Below are 14,977 nucleotides of genomic sequence, written 5' to 3'. Positions count from 1 at the left end.
TACAACTTCCTGTTAGCAAATTCTCAAAAATAAACTACTATCCTCAAAATCTAATGGGACAAAGGAAGAATAAATCTTAAGTGATAGTAGGGTGAGAACCATTGAGTAGGGTGAGAAACATGGGAGGGGGTTTGCCTTTGCCACCAAAAAAGGGGGCAGGATGCTTTTCATAGATAGCTAAGAAATAGTGAGCCGCTGTCTCTGAAAAATAAAGAAGAAACTTCCAAACCCCAAAACTGAAGTGATTGAAAAAAACAAAAAACTGAAGGTATAGAAAACAAAAACAAAAAATTGAAGTGATGGAAACACCATGTCTCCCACCTTTATAATCAGTTCTGTTGCCCACTGGGAATGTTTGGTGGGGGTGAGAAGAATCTTCCTGCTACAGATAACTACCTGTTCTTGGTCAGGAGGTTTGGAGGCGGTGCAGACTCACATTTCTTTCTGCCTTGAAGGGTGGGAGGGGGTACGCTGCATGGAGTAGTTGCATATCTGACTTAGGAACTAAGCCTGTCTTAGTGATCCCTCCGTTCTAGCAGGAGTGTTCAGTACAGGTGTCTAAATCTGTCCTATGGCCAGCCAACAGTCTTCTTAGTGTGTGTATGTGGTCAGTCCCTGATGCAACTGGACTGATATATCTAGATCTAAATCTAGATGGATATATCAGAGAGAGAGCAGATAGAGATATCAGATATATATATACACACATATATATATATATGTTAGTACACTTATCGGAGAAGGCAATGGCACCCCATTCCAGTACTCCTGCCTGGAAAATCCCATGGACAAAGGAGCCTGGAAGGCTGCAGTCTATGGGGTCGCTGAGGGTCGGGCACGACTAAGCGACTTCACTTTCACTTGTCACTTTCATGCATTGGAGAAGGAAATGGCAACCCACTCCAGTGTTCTTGCCTGGAGAATCCCAGGGACAGGGGAGCCTGGTGGGCTGCCGTCTATGGGGTCGCACAGAGTCAGACACGACTGAAGAGACTTAGCAGCAGCAGCAGCAGTACACTTATATATAGTGCACATATAGTTATGTGCACATAAATGCACATAAATTTACACGTTAGTATACATATACTTCCCTGGTGGCTCAGACAGTGAAGTATCTGTCTGCAATGAGGGAGATCTGGGTTTGATCCCTGGGTTGGGAAGATCCCCTGGAGAAGGGCATGGCAACCCACTCCAGTGTTCTTGCCTGGAGAATCCCATGGACAGATGAGCCTGGTGGGCTATAGTCCAGAGGGTCTCAAAGAGTCAGACACAATGGAGTGACTAAGCACAGTATATATATCTCCTTTGCTTTTAATAAATAAGGTACTAAACAGAGAAAAATTCAGATAAAGGAACCTCAGTGGGAGATGCCATACAACACAAACCTGCTTTTTATTGGAAAACTCTCACCTGTCGGGAACATTTTGTTTCACGAAGGGCTTTGAGGCTTCCGTTCCAGTGCAATAGTTGGAAAATGGTCATAAGCTCCTATAAAACCCAAATGCTTGTCATTAGTCTCAAAGAAGAAATGTGAAAGAAAGTGCCTCAGTGATTGCCAAACTCTAACTCCCAACTATATCAGGAAAATGGAATATACAGTACCGTCAGAACACTTTGAGACTTTTCAAATACCACAGTCGGAGGCTTCCGGAGCGTTTTTCCTTCCCTCCTCTGTTTTATCTATATTTGGCATGAACTATTAAATAACAGACAAATACCTCTCAACAGTGTAAACACATATGCTGTAACAATTTTACACCCAGGAAGTTGTATAAATATACCAGCACATCTTCGAATAATGTGTAGGCAAGGCTATTCATTGCATCAGTTTAAAGAAAATTGCCTGAGACTGGCAATATTTTAAATGTTCATTTTTAAAGGAATGCTTAAATGAAATGGTTACAAAAAGGAATGGTTAAATCCTGAAGTGTAGCAGAATATAGCACCCCCAAATATGCAACTTTCGTATATTGATTATTTTGAGCTGTGACTACTTAAAAAACCTCAAACAGAGGAAGAGGCTTTCTCTGAACTCCCCTTATCTCCCAAAAGACAGATCCTCCAAAAGGAACTTAATTGTTGTAACTCCTTTCTCCAGAAGTTTCATCATCCAGGGTATACTGACTCTTATCACAGAAGTAGAAACTGAAGCCCACTCCATGCTCAGCCAGACTTTGTCACTATCTTATCTCCTATCTATTCTTCTAAGGATCAATTCATCTTAAAGATTACCTCCTTTCTCCTGAGGGGCTTCCCTGGTGGCTCAGCAGTAAAGGATCTTTCTGCCAGTGCAGGAGACCTAAGAGACACAGGTTCGATCCCTGGGTCGGGAAGATCCCCTGGAGGAGGAAATGGCTGCCCATTCAAGTATGCTTGCCTGGGGAATCCCACGGGCAGAGGACCCACGTGGAACCTGATGGGTGATAGTCCATGGGCTGCAAAGATTCAGACATGACTGAGCAACTGAGCAGGCTCACATGCGCTTTCCCGAGAGGCCTATACCCCTCTCCCTTCCGTATTAAGACGGTATTTAATCCTGAATTCTAAGCCACCTTGTGGAGCTCCTCATTTTTCCCTGGGTATCTCTCACACATACATGAGGCGTACTTCTGTTTTTCTCTTTCTAATCTGTCTTTCATTACAGGAGTCTCGGCTAAGAATTCAGAAGAATAAAAAGAAAATGATTCTTTCTCCCTTACAACACAGTCATCCTACCAAATACAACGCAATCACAAAGGGTGAGAAGGCTCTCTTGTTCTAATGCAGAGTCTCTGTGAGATGTTGTTAAAAGCAAGGTGTCCAACATGTATACTGTGTTACTATTTGATTAAAAAAGAATTAGAAGATGCCTATAAATATTTGCTTATGAATGCCTAAAAGACTTCTGACAAGATACAAAAGAATCTGGGAACATGAGTCGCCTCTGGGAGAAAAATGAAGCGAGACTTTCCCCTGACACTCGTTTGTACCTTTTGAGCTTTGAACCATGTGACGGTATGCCATATGAAAATAATTTAAACTGTAAAAAATTCAGGCGAAAAAATAAATATAGAGCATATAATGGAGAAACTACAGAAACTGTAAAATACCCCTGAGTCTATAAATTCAGTCAAGAAAATGCCTTAAAATATGACCAATAAGGATGAATTGACATTAAAGCCGCCCACAGTTTTCACATCCAACAGCCAGGGCTGAGCATAGCATTTAGCCTTTCTGTCAGCATCATCCTTTCCCTGCATGATACTGAGTATTAAGCTAACATGTATTCAACATGCTGAAGATTTTGTTTTTCCAATCTGATTAGGATTAGCAGTCTTCCATTGAAGTTATCTACATTTTTTTTTCTTTCTTTTTTGATCAGGGAAACATCTACAGTGGATTAGTGGGAGTATAAACCACAGCCACATACCTATTAGAAAATAACAATACAGTTAAGGAACTTCCTGATCATGAGACAAATTATGAAAGCTTAACATTTGAACAGATGTCTTATGCCCATTCAAAAAAAAAAAAGTGGACTTTTATTGTCTTTATGTCTGGTTGCTCTGGAAAACGTTTTCACTATGAAATCTGGAGACATAAGCTCAGTTTGAGATTACAGTTACCTTAAAATTATGAGGTAAAATTTAAAGAGATAAGATCATCAGGATAAATATTCTCATGTCTAAATGTCTCATGTCTGAATAGCACTATTCTCATGTTTAAATTGCCCTTAGAATGTAATGCTTTTCTTCTTTTCGGTTTAGGATTTTGTGTATGTATTACTATGTGGTAAGCACCACAAAAACACACATTGTTAGTCGCTCAGTTGTATCTGACTCTTTGCAACCCTATGGATGGTAGCCCGCCATTCCTCTGTCCATGGAATTCTCCAGGCAAGAACACAGGAGTGGGTTGTCATTCCCTTCTCCAGGGGATGTTCCCGACCCAGGGATCAAACTCGGGTCTCCCACATTGCAGGCAGATACTGTCTGAGCCATCAGGGAAGCCCAAGAGCAGAGACTTTGGTAAGGGCAAAGCCATGTGCTTCCATTAACTAAAATATAACATGGACACCAGCTGAGCCACACTGACCGCATGTCTGCCCAGGGCCCTGGATCCAGTGCCAGGGGAACTCACCCCTCTTATGACTCCTCTCCACTTCTCTCTGCCCCCATCCAGATTTCTACTCTGCCACATCACTGTGCTACTTTGGGAAAGTGAGAATCTTTTGTTCCCCAACCAAATCCATAATCTAATCTGGCTCCGACCACTGTGCCTTTTATCAACATAACCCCAGTGGCTGAGGAAGGCAAACTTGTGTTGCCCTCCTTGCTATACCCTCAGGCCTACTCACCGAATGCTTTGCAGACATCAGAAAAAGGATAGGAATGCTCTTTAGGTTCTGATATGAAGTAGTCTCCATGGTGTTACAGGAGGGACAATATTGACAAATGTTTTATTGTAAGACTCCTCTTAAATTTTGCATTTTATTGTATATGTCCATTTCCTTAAAGTGGAAAATGAATGCCACTCCACTCCTTTCCTTATCCTGCGATCTTCACGTAATGTCGACAACCCAGAAAGAGGTATTGAGTTTATTCTGTGACTTCAGTAACCCTCCTGGCATCGTCCTTGCATCTGTGTGGCCCAGTTTGAGAAACAACCTATTGCTAACAGAGCTCTTAATTCCATCCTCTGATAACTGTCGCCTTCATAATATATTTTTCCTCCAGTGTCCTCTAAGCTTTCATTCTTATTTATGAGCCAAGCCCCACATCCAGATAAATTTCTGTTGTGTCACTCAGCAACCCTCCTAACACTGTGGAACCCACAACTCTGTGAACAGAACTGGAAATCTTTCTCATATCCCTTGGCAACCTACCCCTCTCATAAAACTTCCCCACTGAGACTTGGACTGTTTTCGCCTGCAGGAGGATTATCCTCCTCACCTCCTCTGGTTTGTCTAAATTTCTATTCTATCATCAAGCAGTTGTTCCCTCTGCAGTAACACAACTGCCTCTTCTTCCCTGCGGCTCTTGTTCCTAAATCCCCCAGGAAAGGTAACCTTCTTTCTACCTTCTTACTTTGTGTCCTGATCTGCAGTGCTTGCCCTCCTCTCTGGAGATAACAGACCTTACCATTGTCATATGAAGTCTACTGAGATATTTCCACATTCTCCCTGTCCCACTTCTTTATTTCCCATCACATGACCAAGAATTGATGCTTTTGAACTGGGGTGTTGGAGAAGACTCTTGAGAGTCCCTTGGACTGCAAGGAGACCCAACCAATCCATCCTAAGGGAAATCAGTCCTGACTATTCATTGGAAGGACTGATGTTGAAGCTGCAACTCCAATACTTTGGCCACCTGATGTGAAGAGCTGACTCATTTGAAAAGACCCTGATGCTGGGAAAGATTGAAGGCGGGAGAAGAAGGGGACGATAGAGGATGGGATGGTTGGATGGCATCACTGACTCAATGGACATTGGTTTGGAGTTGGTGATAGACAGAGAGACCTAGTGTGCTGCAGTCCATGAGGTTACAAAGGGTCGGACACGACTGAGTGACTGAACTGAACTGACCTGAACTGACCAAGTTCGCTATCTTCAGATCTTCCTGAAGCTGTGTGAACCCTGGCTCAACCCCAGGAAATCCTTGCGTGCTTATCATTGATGCCATTGGAAATCCTTGCATTATGAAAGACCGGCAAGGAGAGGTTGGCTGTGGGCTTCTGTGAGGACTCACTTCCTAGTTTTCCCATGAATCCTCACTGCCTGGTCTTCTCAGCCTTGTTTTCTACTTGTTGAAGCCCCATCATTTTGAATGAAGCCTGTTTGGTGGACTATCTGTCCTGCTTCTTCCTCACTGCAGTCTTTGAGCTGTGTTTGTAACGTAGGCTGACCTAGAAGCCTGGCTTCTCTGCATGGGCTTACAGATAAACAAGAAGCTGGCCTAGTGGTGGGGTTGAGACTAGGGCCAGGTGAGTGAAGCAAGACTTAAGGTGAGTCGTACAAGTTCAGGGTCTTTTATTTAAAATCTTATCTTTATTTAAAATTTGGATGTTGCATTTGTCATAGATTTTTGCACATTTGAGTTTTAAATGTATTACATTATAATATTATTTGCCTTGATTACTGAAATTTTTGTTGCTCCTTCAAATTTCGTACCCCAGTTGAATGCTTGACTCTTCTTACCCTAGTCTGGGCTGTTCTGGGGATCTTGTCTCAGGGACTAGGGCAGTTTCACAAGCTTGTGATCTGTGCAGTCACACAGGCTTTGAGCTTGGTTTAGTGTTTTGCTATCTTTAAATTCATAGCAATTTTTGAACAAAAGGCTTAAACTTTCATTTTGCACCAGGCCCCATAAATTATGTAGCCAGTTCCCTTTACCAAGTATTAGTTGCTCAGTTGTGTCTGACTCTTTGTGACCCCATAGACTGTAGCCCACCAGGCTCCTCTATCCATGGAATTCTCCAGGCTAGAATCCTGGAGTGGAAAGCTATTTCCTTCTCCAGGGGATCTTCCTGACCCAGAGATCGAACCTGGGTCTCCTGCACTGCAGGCAGATTCTTTACTGTCTGAGCCACAGGGAGCCCCCATAAGTAAATCCGAAATCAAATGGTGAATCGAGTCCTGTGTTTTCTTTCTCTTTAGGAACACTGCAGTTGTAGCTTTCATTCTACAGCTTTTCTGGTTCACGTTGTCATCATTAAATCTAAACCAACGACTGGGGTCTGTCCTCACAGAGCTTCCTGGCGTTGCCTCCTACGAGAAACAATGTGTGGCCTCCCAGCTACTTCGCAGGGAGAAAATGAACACTGCTTCTCTCTGGAACTCTGTCTGGGAGACTGGCTTGGTTCTGTGATTCATCAGGAATAAGAAAAACAAACAGTGTAAATGGAGAACTTGAAAAGCAGGTGGGCACCATCTCCCCACCCAAGAGAATGGATTTAAGAGGAAATTTGTTTATGGGATGAGGTTTTAAAAGGCAACCTGGAGAATTTAGCAAAGATGTAAATAAACAGCTCATCTTTGGATTGCATTAGGCTTCAGAATAAATATATTAACCAGCTTCAGTCAAAGTCTGCCTTGAATCTGACCTTGACAAGACCCAGTGGCTAGAGCCTCCGCCATCCCACCCCTGCAAACAAGAGGCAGTTTTCTCTACGGAGAGAGGCAAGGCTACCTTAAACAGGCACCCCAGCCTCCCGCCCACGAAGTGAAGGTAAGCAGAAACCTATCAGGTTTCTTCTGAGCTCTGCCCACTTAACAGCCCCCCTGGAAAGCCCGAGGGCAGTCAGGAGACGCCAGTCTTGTCTTTAGGCTGTATAGTCATCAGTAGCTAGATACAAACACACATCTATTACCCACCGCGGGGACTGAATTGCTGTGTGGACTGCAAACAGCCCAGGCCTGTGGTCAATTCCCATTATGAGCAGAAACAAGTTGATGCATTTAACCCAGGCCCCGAAGGAATGTGTAGGAAACCAGCAGGCAGCCTGGGGCTGGAGGAAGGAAGAGGGATGTACTTCATGGCCCTCCCTGTGGGTTGCCAGCATCCCTACTGGGAGGAGGGAGTTTGGATTTTTCCTGCATCGGGCACCCAGCCTCCTTTATGAGAATTTATGAAGCATTTCCACAATATGAGTCAAACTATTATTTCACATTCTTAAATACCTTACTACGCAGACCACACAGAAAACATGCAGCCCATAGTAAGGCAATTAAAAAAAAAAGTATTACTAAAAGAAGGTTGAGTACAGCCTTTCATAGTACTTGGACAGAATTTAAAAATTAAAAAATTTTTTTTTGTCTTCCCTATATTTGGCAGACTAACCCACTGCATTAAAAAAAATCATTCTTAATTGTTCTGAAAATAGTTACTAAATCCTATACAAGCTACCATGTTCTTGGCCAGGCAACATTCATTCTGTAAGAAAAAAAAAAGTACAATATTTTTCTGTCAGGGAGAGAGGAGAAATTAAAATAAATGATTTCTTTCTTAGGGCATCATTGTGCTAAATGCTTTATAAATGTCACATTGTACAAGTCCCACAAAAAGTCTACACAGTGGGCAGCATGATTCTTATTTTGTAGATGAGAAAAACTGAGTCTCAGAATGGCTGAGTTCACAGGTGACAAGCAGTAGAACAGGCTTGGCTCTTGGATCTGTATGATTTTTTTTAGTTTGTGTTCCTTCTCTTGTGTCATGCGCTTCCCTTTTTATGTTTTCTCTGTTTGACTTTAGATTGTTATGGGATATAAAAAATGACTCTTGCCAGTTGCACTCTATAGCAGGGCTTCTTCCCCCATAGCTCAGTTGGCAAAGAATCTGCCTGCAATGCAGGAGACCCAGGGCCCTGAAGCATTTATTGCTGGGAAGCTACTTTTTCCTCTTCTGGAGACTTAAGGTTAGATAAAGCTGTCGGAGGAGTCCATCTGGGAGCCTCTGGCATTTCAAGTAAAGCAGGCCTTCTTCAGAAATATATATCTATCAGTTGTCATTTTTTTAATGAGAATTTACCATATACCAGGAGCCGTTCTGAACTCCCTATGCAGTCTCGTTTAATCTCCACAATGGCACAGTGAGGTAGCACTGCTATTACTGCTACTATTATTCTTCCTGATTTATGTACAAATGAAAACACAGATTCAGAGGTGAGCAGCCGAACCCACTCCCCAGCCTGGGCTGAGAACCACTGGCTGCTGCAAGCCGCTGTCTACACCAGAAGGTGAGCTTCAAGGTCTTTTGCAAACCAAGACAAGCAACATCAAAGGTCAGTGAGACCACAACTGCTTAAGGAGAAATCTGGATGACTGAGATCTTCCTAGGAAAGGATGAGAAAAGAGCATTTTTGCTTCAATCAAATAAGAGAGTGGTGAGTGAAATTAATGAATTTTAAAATGGGCAGGATGGACATATCCAGCTGAGAAGTAAGTGGCTGGGGCACTGTAATCAGGAAAAGAATTTGAAAGGTACCAAAGATGGTATTTGAAAGCTGGCTTTAGGGTTCAGCTATATACCACCACTGTAAATTATACCACGATGAACATTTTTGTCCATAAAACTTTATATTCTGATTTCTTCTTGGAATCTAACCTAAAATAATAGAAATCTTGGAAGTAAAGTCTCCTTATTATAACACTGCATACTGATTCTTAGTAGCATTGATGTATATGGATGGTCAACTGTATTAAAATTTAGTTTTTTAGAGAGCATACTTTTCATTCTCAACCACTATTGAATTTTTGTCTGTCGAGCCCAATATAGGACAATAGTCAAAATATGAACTCAGAAATCAGACTGCCTGGGTCTGAACCCAGGCTGTGCCATTGACTAAGCTGTATGTCATACTACCTTCAGTGATGATGTGGGTATAATAAATACTCATACGTTTATTGTAAAGGTTAAATTATGGTAAGACTTGTTAAATGCTTAGCACAGTGCCAGACAATGTAAGCATCCAATGAGTGTAAGCTCATCTTCTTCTTCTTACTACTAATATAATTAATTTACAAATAGCAGGTAATATAGTTCCTTAGCTGTGTTATTGCTTGTCAGCAGTGGAATGAAAAGAGCTAGAGCTTGCTAAATTTTTTTATTTACTTAATGATAGGAGATGGCAGATCTTGTTTACCAAAAATATCATAACAGATGGGGAAATTGTTAACATACATGCAGTCACCTTCATCTATAACTTCTGAAAATTAAGAACCAAACGGTCATGACCAGTATTTCAAGCTGTTTGATTTTATTTAAAGGGGAGCTTTATACTGAAAAGCTGGTAAAGTGTTATTAGGGTCATAAGATGGTAATGCTCCCTACCTGTTTCTTAGCTTAAGTCTTCTACTTTCTTTGAAGAAGCAAAGATAGTGCTTTGTTGACTTGCTTGTTTTAGCCTACTGCAGTGCTGCTAAAAGAGAGTTATAGTGCTGGATTCTAAGAGGGTTAAATTAAAATGACCAAAATAAACGAAGAGCTGTTTGTGATAAGACTGGCATTCCCCCAGGCTTCTAGGGGCTGTGTAGCAAAATAAACATGCGGCGGGCACCTGAAACTCCAGCATGGTCTTCCCCATGTTTGACTCCAGCATGTAGTGATAGGCTCCGACGCTGGTGCTTGGGTCGTCTGCATCATCCAAAGTGCCCTTGGGAAGGAAGCAGAAAAGGAGAGCATCACGGATGTTTCCTCCTCTTCTTTGGGGGTCATGAATGAATCCTGTAGCCCCACGGTGAAACACCTGTGGTTCTAACCCTTCAGGTGTGCACCTTACAACCATCTCCAGCTGACTGGGGATAAAAGCCTTAATCTCACCATCTCTAAGTGAAGAGGATTTTGAAGTCAATTTGCATCTAGCTTTTCATTAGAATGTTAACTGATTATATACTCAAAAAGAATAATTATACTAAAGCAGAAATTGCCACATCTCTATAGAGTTTTTGTTGGTAGTGGCATTAATGCCACCCTAATGAGCAGCCGTGAAATTAAAAGACGCCTACTCCTGGGAAGGAAAGTTATGACCACCGTAGACAGCATATTAAAAAGCAGAGACATCACTTTGTCAACAAAGGTCCGTCTAATCAAGGCTATGGTTTTTCCAGCAGTCATGTATGGATGTGAGAGTTGGACTGTAAAGAGGGCTGAGTGCTGAAGAATTGATGCTTTTGAACTGTGGTGTTGGAGAAGACTCTGGAGAGTCCCTTGTACTTCAAGGAGATCCAACCAGTCCATTCTAAAGGGGATCAGTCCTGGGTGTTCTTTGGAAGGAATGATGTTAAAGCTGCAACTCCAATACTTTGGCCACCTGATGTGAAGAGCTGACTCATTGGAAAAGACCCTGAGGCTGGGAAAGATTGAGGGCCAGAGGAGAAGGGGACGACAGAGGATGAGATGGTTGGATGGCATCACCGACTCAATGGACATGGGTTTGGGTAGACTCTGGTAGTTGGTGATGGACAAGGAGGCCTGGCATGCTGTGGTTCATGGAGTTGCAAAGAGTCAGACATGACTGAGCGACTGAACCGAACTGAACTGAACTGAACTGAACTGAACTGAACTGAACTGAATGAATGGTTGCCCTTCGAGGCTGTTTTCATCCATTATTGAAATCTTGAAATGCTGACTTGCTTCATAAGATTCTTATGATCACCAAGCAAATTATGTAATTAACAGGGAAAAAATTTTCCAGTTGTATGGACCATTCATATTTTACCACCATGATTCTTTTTTTAAAAAATTTATTTATTTTTTTATTTGAAGGTTCAAGAGAGAGGGGACATATGTACACCTGTGGCTGATTCACGTTGATGTTTGACCACCGTGATTCTCAATGGGAGCTTTTCATAATAGGCTGGTGTTCAACCTGGAGACATGGATTTTGGTTTATATTTTTTCAATTCTGGACCGCTTAATCTTTAAGAAACAAGGTGGGTGGGTGATGGGGAAAAATGAAATTCCCCTTTAATATTTGGTTATGGGGAGTGGCAATAAAAAAAAGCTGACATGAGCTCTGGAATGGCATTGGGGCCTGCCCTTCAATATCCCATGGCCTTGGATTCCTGGGAAGGTGGGCAATGGCTTTGTAAGACTGAACGAACAACTGCCAGCATCAGATAGCCGCAAATTTATAGCTTTTGAATGCAATAACATTAACACACTACTGCCGAAATATTTATGTTGGCTTTTTAAATATCCCAGAGGAAATCCATCCAGAAGCCTGTGAACCATATATATTCTCCTTCCTTAGAAATTTCCATGAAAAAAATGATAAATTACATTTACACTGAGGACCCCTCCCTGCTCCTGAGTAAATTCCACACATATAAATCAGGCATCATTTTCCTAACTTCTCCTCAAAGGCACTTGAAATTTACAGGGCAGAAAAATAAAGGCTTCCTTTCATCCTCAGAGCAGAGACAGACCAGAGCTCCCTGAAGTCTCTCTGCCAGGACAACCACTCTCAGTCTCTGCCGCTGCCCCCTCATCGCTTCTCTGTGTGATAAGACCATTTAAGAGGGGGGAAGGCAGTAAAAAAGGTCACAGCTGGTGGGATAATATCATCTTCCTTATCAGTAGCTTCTCCAGAATGACAGAACCTTGACTTGCATAGTCAGGTTAAGGGAATCAGGGAATGAAAGTCTCAGACAGGGTTGATCCATGCTAAAGGTGAAGCAGGAGGTAGCTTATCTCTTTGGTAATGCCCTTTGGTTTCTGCACTTTAAGGACACATAGGGAGACGCCTGCCCCAGGTGAGACCCAAGGCTTCCTCCGTGGTGAAAATGACTTATAGTTTGGAGGTACAAGGATCAGGACCACCAAATAATTCGTGGGGCAAATAATCTACTAGATTGGCGAGAAAATGTCCTGTCTGAATTTCTAAGACATAGTTTGGCTCTCAAAGCACTTTGCATTCAATTACATCTATTACAGAAATTTCCAGAGCTCTCGGAATAAAATAATCGATATTAAGTGTGATAACTCTAACATCTAACAAGTATTAGGCATACAGCTTTTCTCATAGCTAAGCAGTTAGTGGGTTTCCCTTGTGGCTCAGCTGGTAAAGAATCTACCTGCAATGTGGGAGACCTGGGTTCGATCCCTGGGTAGGGAAGATTCCCCTGGAGAAGGGAAAGGCTACCCACTCCAGTATTCTCCAGAATACTGGAGAATTCCATGGACTGTAGAGTCCATGGGGTTGCCAAGAGTCACACACAACAGAACGACGTTCATTTCACTTCACTTCAAGCGGTTAGTATTTCCTTAAAAACACAGATTGCAGGACCTCACGCTGGCTGGGGAATTGGCACTTTTAACAAGCGCTTCAGAAAATTTTTATGATTAGTCAAGTTTGGGAAAAACTGAACTTCTTTATGTCTAGGTTATAGCGGTATTCAACTGCATGCATCCTCAGGCCCTAAAAGAATCAGTGCTCCTCAAACAGCAAACACCCAAAGAAACAAATCGAGATGGATAATTCGATCCACTTTGATAGACAGCTTGATTAATTGTGATCCAGGAAGGCTAAAGAATCTTGCTGAGACATGGATAGGGAGACAGCCCCAATATCATGATTTTCAATCTAAGTGCTCTTTTTGCTGAAAATTAATGATTTAATGGGCGAAAAAAAAAGAAAAAACCTGCACAGTTCTTAGAGAACTTGTACACATTATCATCTCCCAAGATTCAAAGGCCTCAGTCCTCTCAGTATAGCCAGCTCCCCCTTCCCTGGTGGGTACTCACACTGGTAGAGGCAACTGCTTCCTGCACACTCTCCATAATGAATTCCTTGGTGATTCGGCGAGAGGGCAGCTCGTTGAAGAGGGAGTTGATTAGGGCCACTTTAGCTGCATCCCGTCTGGCCTCAGCTCTACTTAAGCAGCACTTAAGAAGGGAAGGAGAAAAGGAGTCATTAAAGAATCTGGCATCTCATCATTTCGCCCCAACTCAATGGGTCTCTGGACACTTATTTCTATTTATACGTTCACTGTCTGCATCTATTCTCCCATAGCCATTGCTAATCCCCTTGATGGTCATGCAGACTTTCTTGCAGCCCCAGAGCCCATGCAAATGTCTTGGTTAGTCTTCAAATGTTTTAGTCTGATTTCACAGTCACTGAATGCCTACCATGTACGAGAGGCTTTCACACTCTGTTAATAAATAATAACAAAAGTAATAATGGCAACTGTTCTGTGCTCAGTGATTGCACTCATTACCAGGGCCCTCCTCAAACCTTTATTTCAGAGAAAAGAAAGTAAGGAATGAAGAAAAATGGGAGAGACACGTTTAACACAATAATTAAAAACGTATATTCTGGAGTCAGACTCCTTGGGTTCTGATTCCAACTCTGGAATTTACTAGTTGAAAAACCAGGGACAAACTTGTCTTTCTATGCTTCAATTTCCTCCCCTCTAAATGGGAATAATAGTGGTCCCTGTGTCGTAGGGTTGAGGATAGGCTCAATTCATTAATATAGAGAAAGCCCTGAAAATACCCAGAATGTGGTAACACTCTATGAGAGTACCTCAGGCTTATGTTGTTTTAACCTTCAGGTTAGGACCAAGTGGCTTCTGTGAAAGATGGTTTGGGCTTTTTCTCTTTAGTGTTGGACGGCAATCTATAAGCCTTTCAGGTAGCTTCAGGCACCAAAGCCCTTTAAGCTTTAGACCTCTCTCAAGGTTTAGGCCACCTGCATTAAACCAGGGGTGTGGAGACTGGGAGAGGTGTCTTTGCAATTATGGATTTGGCTGGAAATTTACAGGATACTGAATTCTGAGTCAGTAGTCTTTCACTAAAGCTTGGGTACCACCTCTTCCAGGAAACTTTCCCTGACCACTCCCATTGCAGGCTGGGAGGACCAGCATCCATAAAAGGCGCACACCACACTGAAGTGTAATTGTCTACTAGCGCTCTGCCGCTCAACCCCAGGCTGTGAGCAACCTAAGGCTGGAGTCTTTGACTTAATCAACTCTCTGTCTTTGCACCTGCAACATAGTTTGTTGAATGAATAATTGAATACAGCCTAGGAAATTGAAAGCACCCATCACTAAAGTGACTGACAAAGTATTTAAGAAATCCTCTTAAAGAAGAGAATTTAAGATTTACACTTATCCTTATTAATTTTAAATAGTCCCATTTCAATATACCCTTTATTGTATTCATAATCCAGTAATAGAAAAATATACTAATATGTGAATTGCAGAGGGGAAAACTGGCCTTTTAGTTCAGGCACTCTGAGAGTACTAGTTTTGCCCGAGTGTAGGATATGTTTATTATTCTTTGGAAAATCAGTTCCCTGTTAAAAAGCAAACAGAGTTTTTGCAAATATTACCTGACATCTGTAAAAGCAGCTCATTTTAATAAGAATTTGCTGTATGAAACATATAATAATGCCGTTGGGGTTTTAAAATTTAGAGAATTAGATTCAGATCTGGGCACTCTTACGAAACTTTATATAACTTTCTATCTAAATAACAGCAATTTAAACCATCTTTCATAGA

The 14,977-nt window shown here is 42.0% G+C and overlaps 1 protein-coding gene across 1 annotated transcript in view; it reads right to left on the bottom strand.

The window, feature by feature from the left end:
• Nucleotides 1-14,977, bottom strand: part of LIX1 (limb and CNS expressed 1) — a 55,841-nt gene that overhangs the window by 4,175 nt on the left and 36,689 nt on the right. The window contains exons 3-5 of the mRNA XM_005683455.3: nucleotides 13,221-13,361; nucleotides 10,033-10,128; nucleotides 1,411-1,488 (exon numbers count right to left, since the gene is read on the bottom strand). Of these exons, the coding sequence (XP_005683512.1) occupies nucleotides 1,411-1,488; nucleotides 10,033-10,128; nucleotides 13,221-13,361 (315 nt within the window). The remainder of the gene's footprint in view (nucleotides 1-1,410; nucleotides 1,489-10,032; nucleotides 10,129-13,220; nucleotides 13,362-14,977) is intronic.

Source organism: Capra hircus, chromosome 7, assembly GCF_001704415.2.
Source record: "Capra hircus breed San Clemente chromosome 7, ASM170441v1, whole genome shotgun sequence".
In the NCBI taxonomy this organism is placed as follows: Eukaryota; Metazoa; Chordata; class Mammalia; order Artiodactyla; family Bovidae; genus Capra; species Capra hircus.
This window is presented reverse-complemented; position numbering and strand designations above follow the sequence as displayed.